Below are 14,017 nucleotides of genomic sequence, written 5' to 3' on the forward strand. Positions count from 1 at the left end.
TGTTTGCTGTGCAAAGGGGACTCGTTGCATGATTTGAGATATCTTGACAATTTATAAGCCACCAAAAGTTGCTTGCCTTATTTTGCATCCTGCTGCGACTCTAATTTGGTTTGTTTATCGACGAATTGTTTGTTGGTACCCTTCTTCACATGCCATGCCATTAATCAATAATTTGAATAAATATTTTCTTTTTGTCAAATTTGGATAGGTCAGAATGACAACAAACTTGTAAAGAGTTGTTACAACTTATTTAAACTCGCAAAAGAGTCGAACTAAAAGTCTAAAACCAAGCCATAAGAACAAGGTCATCCCAATAGAGAGGGCTACGAGTCCAAAAATCAAAAAATAATATGGTTTGTCAAAAAATTTATTTCCAACCGATGGTTAGACTATAATTTTATCGAACCCACCAAATTATTATTTAGCCAAACAGACATCCTGACCAAAATGTAGCCCCTCTTAACTTTTTTATGGAGTCAGATCTTTAGTTGTAATAATTAATTTAAGTTCCACGACTAAATTTAAAAACGTTCAATGGTATTTGAACTAAATTAACCAATTAATTTAAAGTACAAACTTAAAACTAATAAATTATTGAGAGGTTATGTTTAGCTTGAAAATGGTATATGATTCTGACGTGACATTATTCATTTAAAAATATTTTTTGCATGAATATATTTTTGGACGAAACTATGTTTAGCCTTTTCAATTAGAAATAGTCTAAGAGCTCAATCGCTTCTGTGAGGAGCTGCCACCATTTTTAACAATGGGATACACACCGCCATCAAAATAGAGAACATCACAACCAAATACAATTTTAGAAAACCCTACTGACCGTAAAACTAACGGTAAAGGTTTATGGCCACAGTTGCATTATAAATAAAGGAAAATGATTTCTACACATCATTTTTCTCATTTTTTACACTCATATTTAAAACTATCTTATGATTCTCTTTTGTTTTATCAGATCCAAAATGTCGAATATTGACTATTTAAAATTGAGAAGAGATCATCTCCTGATTTCTTCCATCAAGGTTATCGGATCAAGTGATCCGAGCTTTTAAAATTTTATCAAATGACCTACCTGTTTTGACTTTGTAAAAGCTATAATAATTTTTTTATTATTTGATGAAATTTCAAAGGTCTGAATCACTTGATCCAATGATCTTGATAGAAGAGATCCGGAGAGTGGCTCTTCTCTTTAAAATTGACGTTGAGTGAATCATATTCATACGTAAGTGGTCCCGTATTGGCTATTTGTTAGGCAAGAACACTTGAATTCGACTTAAATTAGTTCCGGTAAGTGGTCCCGTATTGGCTATTTGGCGGAACCTATATTTGGAAGAAAATAATATAAAATGTTTAAACAAAATTGTGAAATTGCCAGAAAAAGAAAGAATAAATGATACTACCCGACACGAATGCAACAAAGCGAGCGACGTTTGTACTTTATACGATACGCGGACCACGTGAAAGTCCAGCGCCAATTCAGAAAAGTCGAGTCAGAAGAATCAACTTTATCCTGGAAACTTCTAGTGCATCATTTACCACATTAATCACGTGACGTAATTGATGATTAAAAACTGCTAATCCAATTTTCAGTCGTCGCTCTAGAAGTGGAGAAAGATTGATAAAGTAGGTCCAACGCCATTTCACCCTGGCCCAAATTAAATTTCATGCCCGGAATTAAACACTCCCTCATAAAAACTGGTTATAGAGTGTGGTGATTTTCACGTTCTCATTTTTTTCTTTTCTATTCTCCTTTCATTGTTTTCGTTTTGTTTTTTTTCGCTAACCATTGTTTTCGTCTCTTGATTTCCTTTCATTTTTCAACCTAAAGGTTGGAATAAAAGTACAATATTAACAAATGAAAGTGTGAAAAATGATTTCCCTTTCAAGAGCATCATCGTTCGGAAGTGAAGATTACAAAATTAGTAATGCTATTTAGGCACACAAAAGTAATTCACATGCTGAATTTTGTAAAACAAGTACATTTTCACATATTTGCATGTGACCAATATCTTAGTGGATAGGGTGTTAGATTTCTACTCATATGTCCTATTCCGAAACTCTTCCTTCCCTAAATTATTGTAATAGTTGAATTCTCCCATTCTCCCCTTTAATAATGATAAAATTAAAAATTTGAAAAAAAAATCCAGTTCAATATCTGTGGCCCAAAATTGCCCATTATATGTCAACTTTAATTGGCCTTTATGATGCATAGCGGGCAGGCCCAAACGACATTTTCAGCCCAAGACTTCACTCCGCCGTTAATTTTCAGTTTCAGCAAAACCCCTCTCGATCACGCTCCCTAATTTCAGAGATCTAATGGCGCTGCAACAGTTCGGGCGCACGAAGAGCGTGACGAAGCGGTCGAGCAAGTACTTGGAGGAGGCTCTGTACCTGAGGCTGTTCAAGGACGGCGGCTCGGATGTGAGCGTTCGACAGCAGCTCAATGAAGTCCTCAAGAGCCGCAAGCGAGTTTACAAATGGGAGGTCGGCGACACTCTCAAGAAGCTTCGCGAACGCAAGCTATACTACCCTGCCCTCAAGGTCCGAAATCCCTAAATCCCAAGAGAAGTTTTTATAGTTACTTGATTTGTTGAATTTATGCCGAGCTTAGAAGTAGGATTTGATGGATTATTTTTTAATGTGTATGATTTGGAAACTTAGTAAAATGGTTGGAAGTGTTTATTGTAAATTTGATGATTTTGTTCGAGATTGTTACATCTTTTTTGTATTCAGAGGTTAGAATGTATGAATGTTTGTCGAATCGCTAATGTGAACGTACGCTTATTTGTATTTATGTGGATTTTGGCTATTCTTTGTATGTTTTTCTTTGGGGTGAATTATTTTCGATCGATGCCAATTTGAATTGATTCATTAGAAAATATCCAGCTCCAGATCAGTACCCCTTGTTGATTTATACCACATTTCTTCTAGTCTCCTTTTCGAAAGATATTAGATTAGATAAAGCTTGATCCTTGAACATTTTTTTTTTTGTTTCTAGTTTATGTTTCCTTGTTCTCCCTTTTCTAATTTGAACTGCAAGGCAAGGCGTGTAGATGCTGAGCTGTTTTACATTACAGCTATCGGAAGCTATGGATAGAAGAGGAATGAACAAGACAGTCAGTGATCAGGCAATACATCTTGATCTTGTTGCTAAAGCCCGAGGTATTCCTGCTGCGGAAAATTATTTTATCGATCTTCCTGAATCAGCAAAGACCCATCTCTGTTATGGTGCCCTGCTCAATTGTTACTGTAAGGAATTGATGACTGAAAAAGCTGAAGCCCTCATAGAAAAGATGAAGGCTCTTAACCTTCCTTTAACCTCCATGCCTTATAACAGCCTTATGACCCTTTACTCAAAAACTGGAAAGCCGGATAAGATCCCAGCCATCGTACAAGAAATGAAGGCCTGTAATGTCATGCTTGATTCCTATTCATACAATGTTTGGATGGGGGCACTTGCTTCTGTTAATGATATTTCTGGGGCTGAAAGGGTTATTGATGAGATGAAGAGGGATGGTCGAGTTGCCAGTGATTGGACCACGTATAGCAACTTAGCTTCAATTTTTGTTGAAGCCGGCATGTTTGAGAAGGCAGAAAATGCGCTTAAAGAATTGGAGAAGAAAAATTCGCGCCGAGATCTTTTGGCTTTCCAATTCCTCATTACATTGTATGGTAAAACAGGGAACCTGCGTGAAGTTTATCGTGTATGGCGTTCCTTGAGGCTGGCTTTCCCTAAGACTGCAAATATCAGTTATCTGAATATGATCCAGGTGTTGGTCAACTTGAACGACATACCGGGTGCAGAGAAAACTTTCAGGGAATGGGAATGTCAGTGCTCAACATATGATATTCGGGTAGCAAATGTGTTGATTGGAGCTTATGCTGAACAGGGTATGCTAGAGAAGGCGAAGGAGCTCAAGGAGCTGGCCCGCCGGAGAGGAGCCAAGCCTAATGCAAAAACCTGGGAGATCTTTCTGGATTATTATCTGAAGTCTGGAGAATATCAGTTGGCAGTTGATTGTGTTGCCAGTGCAATATCCATTGGTAGAGGGGATGGTAAGAAGTGGAGTCCGTCAAATAGGATTGTGAAAACCTTGATGGAGCATTTCGAGCAAGAGAAGGATGTTGATGGCGCAGAAGGTTTTCTGGAGATTCTGAAGAAGTCCGTGGAATCCTTAGGGGTTGATGTGTTTGAATCATTGATCAGAACTTATGCTGCTGCTGGAAGGACGAGTCCTGCTATGCGTGCTCGTTTGAAAATGGAGAAATTGGAGGTGAGTGAAGCCAGTAAAAAGTTGCTCGAGGGCGTATGTGTGGAATGAGATTTGTTTAACTTCACATATGTATTTACTTCAGATTTTCAATTTCGAGGAAACGAGTTTTGCTGGTCTTGCTTGGGGGTTTTTTTTTCTGATAATAAAACGTTCATTTCTGCACCATAACAAGCAATCAAAGGATTATTGTTGTAATCTTGATACTGAGTTCAATTCTTGATTTAGTATGCGTTGCACCAATTGAGATTATTAAATAGAACCATGTTCCACCTAAGAAACCCAACTCTTAGGCTGGGGTTTTGGGCCCCATCCTTGATCACCAAATTAATAACACTCCTAAATTCGAAACCTTGTGAAATCAGGAGAAAAACTTAAGTGGAGACACATCATCGACTAACTATTACATTTGTGTGGTATCTTTGACACTAACGTGTAATTTTTTGTATTTAGTCTTGCTCGAACTCATGGTAGTCACATGTTACGTGAGAAGTGCTAATACCGCAGCCCTACTGAAGTTTCGTTGCTATAGTTGATTGCTATGATGCCTTATCATTCTCTTGCAACCCCACCAATGTGTAATGGTGAGTGGCTGTTAGTCACCACTTGCATGAATGTTGGATAGGATCGCCTCTTGCATGTTTGTCTCAATGTTCTCACCTCTTGTGAGTAAATGCTGCATGAGACAATCATGCTTGATGAAAAATTCTCCTATGCAGACGGCTGCACACTCAAAAGAGAGTGCAACCCTCCTGCCAAACAAGTTGTGTATGTCTTTTTCGTGTTAGCTTTTCTTCATAATGTTATCTTAATAAGCTGTGTCGTGTCAAACTCGTAAATTTGATAGGTTCTTAACAAGTGATCTGATAACGACTTGATTCATTGATGGTCGTATCGTCTTGTGTTGGGTTAACAGATCATGCAAGAAATTGGTGTGCCTAATGTCTAGATCTGGCAAGCAATATTTTATCTGGTTCTTAACGGGTGACATGATAACGATCTGACTTGTTAACAGGTTAACCTGTTATTTTCGTGGCATTTTCATGTTGGGTTACCGGGTTGCGCAAAGAATTATCAGGCCTTGCGCCCCACTCGGGCCACCATTGAGTGAGATGAAGAATTTATCCACACGACTAGTTAGTGAGAGCTCCATTAAGATGTAGCGGAAGACCAGGCACACTTAGATGATCCTAGATTGGATCGTCTCATTTGAATCTACTTTCCAAAGTCAATGCTCTCAACACTGATACTTCAATTCATGCAACATCATGGAATGTGAGATGATGTGCCTATTCATCCAAAAATACATTTGACAACCACCGACTTGGCTTCCAAGTCAGATTCTTTTTGAAGTCTTCTCTATTCTTCACTAGTCGCTTTGCAACCAAATGAGAGAGACTTCAAAGCATGTATATTATCATTGTGATTACTGCAACAGTGACAGATACATGAATTTTTCTTTTCAAAGTAAGATGAAACTCGCACGTCACTTTGCTTAGTTGCTCCTGGCTCTTTACCCTATCTCAACCTCTTTGAGACATTTTTCCGGACGTTTTTTTTATCTCTTTTGCAATCATACTCAAAGAGAAGATCAAAGGAACATAGGACAATTTTACGTATGATACAAATTAGGGGCATGCAACTGCATACACTAACCCTAATATTAGACTCGATTTCCATTGGAAGGAATCTGGTTTATAGGATAGTGTCGACACACTTTTTCCATAGCATCAAGTTTAATTATGAGTAATAAGAAATAAAGTAGACTTTAAGAAAAAGACTGAAACCCATATCATGCATGGAGGAGGCATCATCGACGTTTTCATGTGGGAACACGAAACAAGGACTGAGAAATATGCATAACATTGGTACTGTATGTCACTAATTAATATATTCATATGATTAGTTTTGGGGTTCAAGTTAATTAAATACATTATTGTATAGTTTAATGATTTTGTGTGTGTGAAACAGTACTGTCATTGTCTTCAAAGGCAAGTAACCCAACTGATAATCTTTGAGCACAATTTCTGTGCCATGAGTAAAGCTTCAGCTTCACAGTTGTAACCTTCGGCACGCATGGGACACCAACTTGTAATTATCTTTAATTAACAAATGAAAAAGAGGATTGACCCATTTTTCTTCCAACTTTTAAAGAGATGTGAATTTCACTTCCCAAACTTTAAAATTTTAGCCAATTATGCGTCTGAACTTTTATAATTAGCCAATTTTTTCCCATAAATTTTAATTTTAACCGATTATCCTCCTGAACTTTTATAATTGACAAATTTCCCCCCTAAATTCTAAAATTCAAGCAAAAAGTTGTGAACTAGTGAAAACAAAGAAAAAGATAAAATTACCTTTTTGGAATTATAAAATTAAACTTCAGGGGAAATTTGTCCAATTACAAAAGTTCAGGAGCTAATCGGCTAAATTAATAGTTCAGAGGTAGTTGATCAATTATAAAAGCAGGGTATTAATAAACTAGATAGGGTTTTCAAAGCTACACTATTTTATTTTTTGGGTTTTTGAGACATTTTCCACTCAATATATAAATTTTACTTTTCTTTTGGACCAATCATTATACGATTTTTTTGCCTTATGTATGCTCTTAATTCTTTCTTGATTTGTTTAATCTAATCGTTAAAAAAAAACCTAAAAGAAGTGAAAATAATTGTGCAAAAATCAGACACAATTTCGCATGTATTTCCACAAGAGTATGAAAAATGACAAGCCATAGTATATTTCACTAATTTTTTTTGCCCAAAATTTACATAAGTCCCAAAGGGTGGTATAATGAATGGATAACCTGTTAGTTGGGAGATAAAGAAAGAGGGATTAATAAGAAAGGAAGACAAATACAAGAAATATACCCCAAACTGAATTGCCGATGGTTTAACCCAAAATCACCCGAGAAAAAAAAAAGAAAATGGAAAATTTGAATATTATGTAAATATAAAACCCTAGCTGTATACCTTTCCCTTAGGGACACCTCACATTTCTTCCAGGACCTCCATAGTAAAAATAATTCCCCCAAAAGTTGTTAATCCCTCCTTGAATGTCGTAGCAATTTGGATGATCAGCCAAAACTTTAAGGTTGGATAATGGGATTAAGCTGTTATCCCAATCCACAACCTGCATGTTTCGAAAATATGAAGCTTTTCCAAACCCTTCACCTGCAAAGTGCCCACTGCCCATCTGTGTAGCTGTGTGGGAGCCTGAAGGCCTCGAGTTCACAACTTCTCCACCGAATTGTACCATGCTTGCGTGGTCTTGAAGGTGAGTGAACAAGAATGATGGCCAGTATCCGACTAGGACTCCGTTCCCGAATTCCAGCCACCAATTTCCATGCTTTGGATCCTACAATATGTCAATAAAGTTTTTTTAATTTCTTCTTCTTCTTCAGTACTGCTACTCATCCATGAAAACTAGTTAGTTGGTTCATGATACTAATACACCGGTTTTATTCGAGCGAAATTGAGGAGGGGAAAGTAAATAGAGAACATAGGTACTTAAACACTTGAGCTACAAACGACTTGCACGGTGATTACAAAAGCATATGGGAAGTGAGTAAAATGGATAAAGCAAAACAAAGTTGATTGTAATGTGTCACATTCTTCTTGAGGAGTAAAAATAAAGGAAAACCCTAGAAAAGAACAAAGCAAATGATGAAAGAGCCAAGGAGCTCTTTCTCAGTGAAAAAAAGAAGGGAATCTGGCAAAGCAGAAAAGCACGAGGAATTCACAGCCCATTATTTTGGAATTTCCCAGTGCAGCAGTGCACGCCTGTGGATAATTTTATATTCTGGTGTTAGGGTTTTCACTCTTTTTGTCACTTCTGGATGAATATTTGTTGGCTTGTTGCAGTTCAGGCATTTGGTTAGGGTTCTTTAACATGGCAATCCTCTAGCACATGGGACACTTCTAAATCTGTGGAGGGCCTATTACTGACCGTTCAGATTTGCATACTTTTTTGAAGTTTCATGATTGAGGAAACTATACAAATCGCACGGTCAAGTGTCATCCATCACCAAATCTTATGCTATAAAGTATTTACCTTCCAGGTACATAGGGACCCAGAAAATTCTTGGCTGTGGGTCCTGAAGCACCTAACTTTGCATGCACAAAAATGGACTGATAAGGTGATATAACTAAAAACCTCTAAGTAGGACACCATTTCCATGCCAGATTTACTAAGTGGGCTTTTTTTTTTTTTTTTTTTTTTTTTTTTTTTTTGTTGGAAAAATGCATAGGGAGATAAGCATATGTTTAAATTTCCAAGCTATATATGTATCTGAGTTCGAACATCCTTCTCGTAGCTTAGATTAATTAAATAGAAACATGGTATGAAAAGAAAAGGTAAGGAAGATATACAGTTACCTTCCAAATCAACAAGCTAATATCAAATTGTCCACCATGGTAGGAAGAAGTTGGAGAAATTGCAGCTCCAATGGCGATTCTACTATTGGTCTGAACAAAACCCGAACACAGCAAATTGTAGCATCCAGTTGCTTGATATGCATCCGTCTGCAATTAACAAATTAATTATTATTATGTGTATAACTATTTATCATTATTATAATTATTATTATTATAATATCTTATGCTTGAAGTGGAAGGCAAGGTGATTTTGTATACTTACAGTCCAATAAGTAAAGAATCTGGGGTAGTTGTCCCCATAAAGCTCTGGGCTGACCTGCACAAAATTAAATGAATTTAGCCCCCATTAATACAGAGAAGAAGAAGACTCAAAGCAGAGAGGTAGTTGAGCAGTAAGCCTTGAATACCAAAATTATTGTTTCATATTAAATGTGTTGAAATTTAAGTACTCTTCCACCGTCATATTACGCGGTACCCTGTAGCTATCGTTTGTATTTTCTTTAAAAATTTGTAACCAGTTCTATTTGTGCATGTTCCGAGAATGAAGCCCGGCTGGTTCAATTATTAAACAAAGGGAATTAGAGGGGAAGTTTAGTGATGAAATATAAACATGCCTGCCAACCCGCTTCAATGGTGTTGAGATCATCACCAAAAGAACCAGAGATGACCCACAATTGAGACAAGCTAAATTCGTATTGATTAACAACTGTGGGGGCCCACACATTGATGCTTGCTTTGGCTCCATAGTACTGATCTCCACTCACATACCCAACTGCATGCTGCAATTGCAAACCCAGTTATCATAAACCACAATCAGTGCATAATTATTTGATTTAAATTTTACTAATCTGATTTTTCGTGTATTTTTGTACAAAAAAAAAAGAAAAAAAAAAAAAAAAAATATATATATATATATATATATATATATATATATATTCTGCAGGGCATGAAAACATGGTGAGTTGCAAGTTCCTTGGGAATTGGTGCAACTCCAAGCAGCAGAAGCAGCCATGAAAGCCTGTAATTACTACTATTGGAAACTGGAAGCTCAATTTCTCTTCAGATACTGAGATAATCTGTGTTTATTTTTATCATATTACATGTCAATTAAATGGGAAAAAAACGAAAACACAAAAAAAAAAGTGCAGAAAAAAAGCAGTAGATCACTGACTTTATTCTCATAGACATATACATATATATAATAAAAAGAAAAAGACGACTTAATTGAAAAAATTAGTAAAAAAGCAGGTTTTGTACCTATACTCTTTCATTCATTTCCTCAATTAAATAAGATTAAATGACTGAAATTTTTTTTTTTTGGTCGAATGACTGAAATTAATTAAATTAAAGTGATGGTGACTCTTGGGAGGAGACAAATTCTGGGATTTCCTCTGTTTCTTGTTTGGTCAATTCACAAGCACTAACCTCATGGCCGTTGCTGGATGTATCTCTTCTGACATGCCTACTTAGTTTTCTTCCAAATCTTTTAACAGAGCTTGCTCTCATCATATCCTCCTCGCTTGTTCTTCTAACTGGAACTGTTCCTTCTGGGCAGAGATTTCCTGACATGCTCCACAGCTGGTAGTTTTCAGTCGCCATTTCTAGAGGGCTCCGGCCTTTCGGTCTCTCCGGCGGGTCCTGAATATTCAAATAAAACAAGTTATGAACTTATAAAGACTTCTCCTTTGCCGGCTCGTCAGCTTAGACCAATTTGATAACCATTTCGTGTTTTAGTTTTTAGTTTTTATTTTTCATTTTCTATGCAATGTTTTGATAATAAGTAAAAAGCTAAAAACTGCAAACGAAATGATTATCAAGCGGCCGTTAAGAATTTCCGGTTTTCTAACAACCCTAGTAAAATTTGAATCTGCTTATGGAAGTTTTTATGGAAGTTTTAAGTACCAATGGCTTCTGTCCTTTTAACTGGGGATGATCAAAAGCTGGTTGGTGATGAGAAAGAACACAATCTATAAGATCGCCATCCGGACTCTGAAGAATCAACAAACAAAACCCAACAAATTACAAAAAAGAACAGAGCAAAAACTGAGGAAAACAGAGCAAAGTGAAAGTAAAAATGCCTGAATTGTCTTGAGAGCAGGCTTGTTGATCTTGTTGAGACGTGCTCTTATAATCTTCAACTTCTTCAATTCTTTTTCAGGATTCAACGTCTGATTGGCGGTGCTTTCGCGGCGGATATCGGAGGAATGGGCTACCGGACACATTGAAGAAGCAACAAGAAGGAAGCAAACAAGAATGGGGATGATTGGGGAAATCTTGGGGTAGCTACAAGCCATATTGCTTGAGAAACTTTCTTGTTTTTTTGCTTTTGTTGAATCCTTTTCTTCGTGTTGTTGGTGTTGTCTTCTTCTGGGGTCATGCAATTCGCAGCATAAAATATTGGTGCTATTTTCTGTCCATGGAAGCTCAGCTCCCACCAAATCCAATATCCAATACACGACGACCATATTCTAAGAAGAAACCCTACTCACTACCTCACCATTTCCAAGGATTTGGAACCCCCAAAAAATAAGAGAAAAACTTGGTTCTATTCTTCTTCTTCTTCTTCTCTCTCTCTCCTCTCCGTTTCTCTCTCTACAGCTCTCAGAGGGGTTCTAAATTCTAATTAAATATAGAGCTTGGTTCTATGTTCTGACAAAATTGAGCTTCTGGGAATGAGCAGATTAATAAAGAAGCAGATGGGTTGTGTTTTCTTAAAGTTTTGGCCATGTGGGTGGGGAGGTATAAATACTGGGTAGTGATGAAACCATGCTCAAAATTTTAAATTTGGAAAATAAAATAGAAAAAAAAGAAGAGAGAGAGAGAGAGAGGGGTTGTGTATGGTGGAACCCGGATCCTCTTCGGGTCTAAAAAATTTGAGCCTAAGAATCAAATAATTCAGATCGTTGAAATTTGATTCAACGGCTACAATTATTATAACTTTAAGACCCTCTATTTATAATTATTAGATCAAATTTCAACGGTTTAGATCATTTAATTCTTAAGCTCAGATCTTTTGGATCCGGAGGCTATCCGGGTCCGTGTATGGTGTAGTGTGTGCTTCCAGTCTCCAATACAAAGACTGAAACTTTAGCTTTTGTGTTAATTTTATAGGGGGAAATGGGATTGATTTCTGTTGTTCTTTACTTCTTGCCCCCAGGGAGAGATGGGAATTACACTTGAGTCTGGGTTTCCAAAGTTCTTTGCTTTGGGTGTGTTACCTTTCTCCCTTCCCTAGATGTTCTTTCTGTCAGTCGTGCTAGGTTTATATCATCTCCCAATTTCCAAATTTTACCATTTTAATTATTTTTTTACTGCAATTGTGACATTGTCTTGTAACTTTACTAATATGCAAGTTAAATTACAAATAGATGATAGAGTTAAAATGCACTAGTTAAACACGTGATAGAGTTAAAATGCATTAGTTAAACACGTGTTATACAATAAATAAATAAGTAACATCACGTAAAAATTTAAATTCAGTGCTTTACAGACTTAAAACAACACACTCTAATTTTGATCGTGTATTTTTTTTTTTTTTTTTTTGGGTTTCATTTATTTTTTAAGGGATTGGATATTAACAGGAAAAGAAGAAGAATATGAATATCGTTAAATTTTGTTAAACTTCAATATTAGAATACTTAATGTTGATTTAATTTAATTATAGCATCCCTTAATCTAACTGGATTTCATCTGAGAACAAAGCAACTTTTGGAGCTGTCTTTTTATGCGACGCGTCATATTGTGTTGGGCATGCTGAGTTGGCAGTTGGCATGCGTACCTGGTTATGTCCAGTCATTGCATGCTTAATTATGCACTCACCCATCCATTTCATTATCGTTAAATTACGTTTCGTTGCTCAATCTTGATATTTTGTTTGGTTAATTGCCTTAAGAGATCAGCTATTATCCCACTAATTATCATGTTAATAGTATAAGAATTTCATTTCTTTGTGAAGAACAATACACATTTAATATCAAAGGTATTCTACGACGAAAAAATAAATCCAGATATAAATATGAAGAGAAAACATATTGTTATAATCAACTTGACTAAATATGGGTTTGTAGTTGACTTACTCAATTAATTAGATGATAAAGAGATTGGTGTTCCCTTTAAAAGTTGTTGATAATTATTGCCCTAAATAGAAGGATCACATCCCATGTTCTTGCTCTCATTTTGTTTTATTTTTGTTTCAAATTTATCATCCAAAGCTACAACTTCTACAACACATGACATAAAAGAACAAAAAAAAACTACTGTAGTGATCAACATTCAACTCCTGGGAGACATGATTTATATAAGAAGAATTTTTAGCTAAAATGACCACTAAGATTGTCTTAACTCCTCACTTTGGTCCATAAGATTTAAAATCAATAAAAGTGATCTCTAAGATTGTTTACCGTCAATCATTTTGGTTATTCTGCGAAAAATCTCCACTAAATTAAAGAAATCACCAGTTCAAGTGGAGGAATTGATTTGACAAAACTACTTCAATTTAACAGAGATTTTTCATGAAATGACCAAAATGATTGATAGTGGACAATCTAAGAGATCATTTATATCAATTTTAAATCTTAATTATCAAAATGAAGAGTTATGCAAATTGCAAAAATCATTTTGACTAAAACAAACCTTCATATAAATGCATCAATTGAGAAAAATATCAGCAAATGCCATTGAGATTTTGTCATCAAGACCTCCAATTCATTTTTTTTCTTGTTGTACATTAAAATTGAAATTAACTTGTATTGACATTTGATTCTGTTCGAGCTGTTTTAATAATGGATAGAGGCCACGATGCATGGCTTGGTCAAATGCACAAATACCAACAGTGATCGTGATCACCAATAAATTGGACTCTTATGTTAATTTCTGGTAGTTCCTTCTAATTCACGTCTGCTCAATTATTAAATCAATATTTTATCCTGTTTAAACATCTGAAGTTAATATGCAAACCAGTCGCTTAACTGTTGTTTCAAGCATATGATGCAAGTCTCAAAAGTTTTTGCGGCAGTTATCTATTCCGATCTCTTTCTTTATCTGTTTCCGATCGCGGTGGCTCTCTCACTCTGTCGAAAAGAGCCTTCACTATATGATTGTGGCCGCTCTTTGTTTTGTCGATGAGAGTTTTCATGATTATAGTCGTGGGTATGACTTTTTAAATAATTTTTTTACATTGCTAAAGGAGCATTTGTAATATCATCATTTACCATGCATGCAGTACTGGAATCTGTATTTTTTTACATTATTGTGTATGAGAGGAGACTGGTTAAATTTGTACGTGGGAGCACCAAGGCTGGGCTACCTTTCCACAAAACTCCATTCTCTTTTTAGGGTTTTGGCAATGATGCCTGCCAC

General features: G+C 36.1%; 2 protein-coding genes across 3 annotated transcripts; one reads left to right on the forward strand and one right to left on the reverse strand.

The window, feature by feature from the left end:
• Nucleotides 1-2,230: 2,230 nt before the first annotated feature.
• LOC137737926 (large ribosomal subunit protein mL101 (rPPR4)) lies at nucleotides 2,231-4,481 on the forward strand. 2 transcript variants are annotated; one of them, XM_068477513.2, is made up of 2 exons: nucleotides 2,231-2,553; nucleotides 3,090-4,481. In XM_068477513.2, exons 1-2 carry the CDS (start codon nucleotides 2,329-2,331, stop codon nucleotides 4,332-4,334), a joined length of 1,470 nt encoding a protein of 489 aa, XP_068333614.2. In that variant the 5' UTR covers nucleotides 2,231-2,328; the 3' UTR covers nucleotides 4,335-4,481. The 2 variants fall into 2 exon arrangements, with proteins under 2 accessions (XP_068333614.2, XP_068333613.2); XM_068477512.2 differs by having other exon boundaries at nucleotides 2,234-2,553; nucleotides 3,066-4,481.
• A 2,519-nt stretch (nucleotides 4,482-7,000) lies between these two features.
• Nucleotides 7,001-11,427, reverse strand: LOC137737800 (protein neprosin). The gene is made up of 7 exons (XM_068477357.2): nucleotides 10,738-11,427; nucleotides 10,562-10,648; nucleotides 10,085-10,297; nucleotides 9,274-9,438; nucleotides 8,922-8,975; nucleotides 8,660-8,806; nucleotides 7,001-7,640 (listed from the first exon to the last, which is right to left on the reverse strand). The coding sequence occupies exons 1-7, from the start codon at nucleotides 11,122-11,124 to the stop codon at nucleotides 7,263-7,265; spliced, it is 1,431 nt and encodes a 476-aa protein (XP_068333458.2). The 5' UTR covers nucleotides 11,125-11,427; the 3' UTR covers nucleotides 7,001-7,262.
• Between the last annotated feature and the right edge of the window lie 2,590 nt (nucleotides 11,428-14,017).

The sequence above is a fragment of the Pyrus communis genome, chromosome 13 (assembly GCF_041283825.1).
Source record: "Pyrus communis isolate YQ-2024b chromosome 13, ASM4128382v1, whole genome shotgun sequence".
NCBI classification, from domain to species: Eukaryota; Viridiplantae; Streptophyta; class Magnoliopsida; order Rosales; family Rosaceae; genus Pyrus; species Pyrus communis.

Excerpts from the sequence above, each read along its gene's own strand:
- LOC137737926 (XM_068477512.2), top strand. The coding sequence starts at position 2,329 with ATGGCGCTGCAACAGTTCGGGCGCACGAAGAGCGTGACGAAGCGGTCG. Across the intron at positions 2,554-3,065 it reads TATACTACCCTGCCCTCAAG|ATGCTGAGCTGTTTTACATT; the intron begins GTCCGAAATCCC and ends CAAGGCGTGTAG.
- LOC137737800 (XM_068477357.2), bottom strand. The coding sequence starts at position 11,124 with ATGGTCGTCGTGTATTGGATATTGGATTTGGTGGGAGCTGAGCTTCCA. Across the intron at positions 9,439-10,084 it reads CATCCAGCAACGGCCATGAG|CATGCAGTTGGGTATGTGAG; the intron begins GTTAGTGCTTGT and ends TTGCAATTGCAG. Across the intron at positions 7,641-8,659 it reads TTAGCTTGTTGATTTGGAAG|GATCCAAAGCATGGAAATTG; the intron begins GTAACTGTATAT and ends GACATATTGTAG.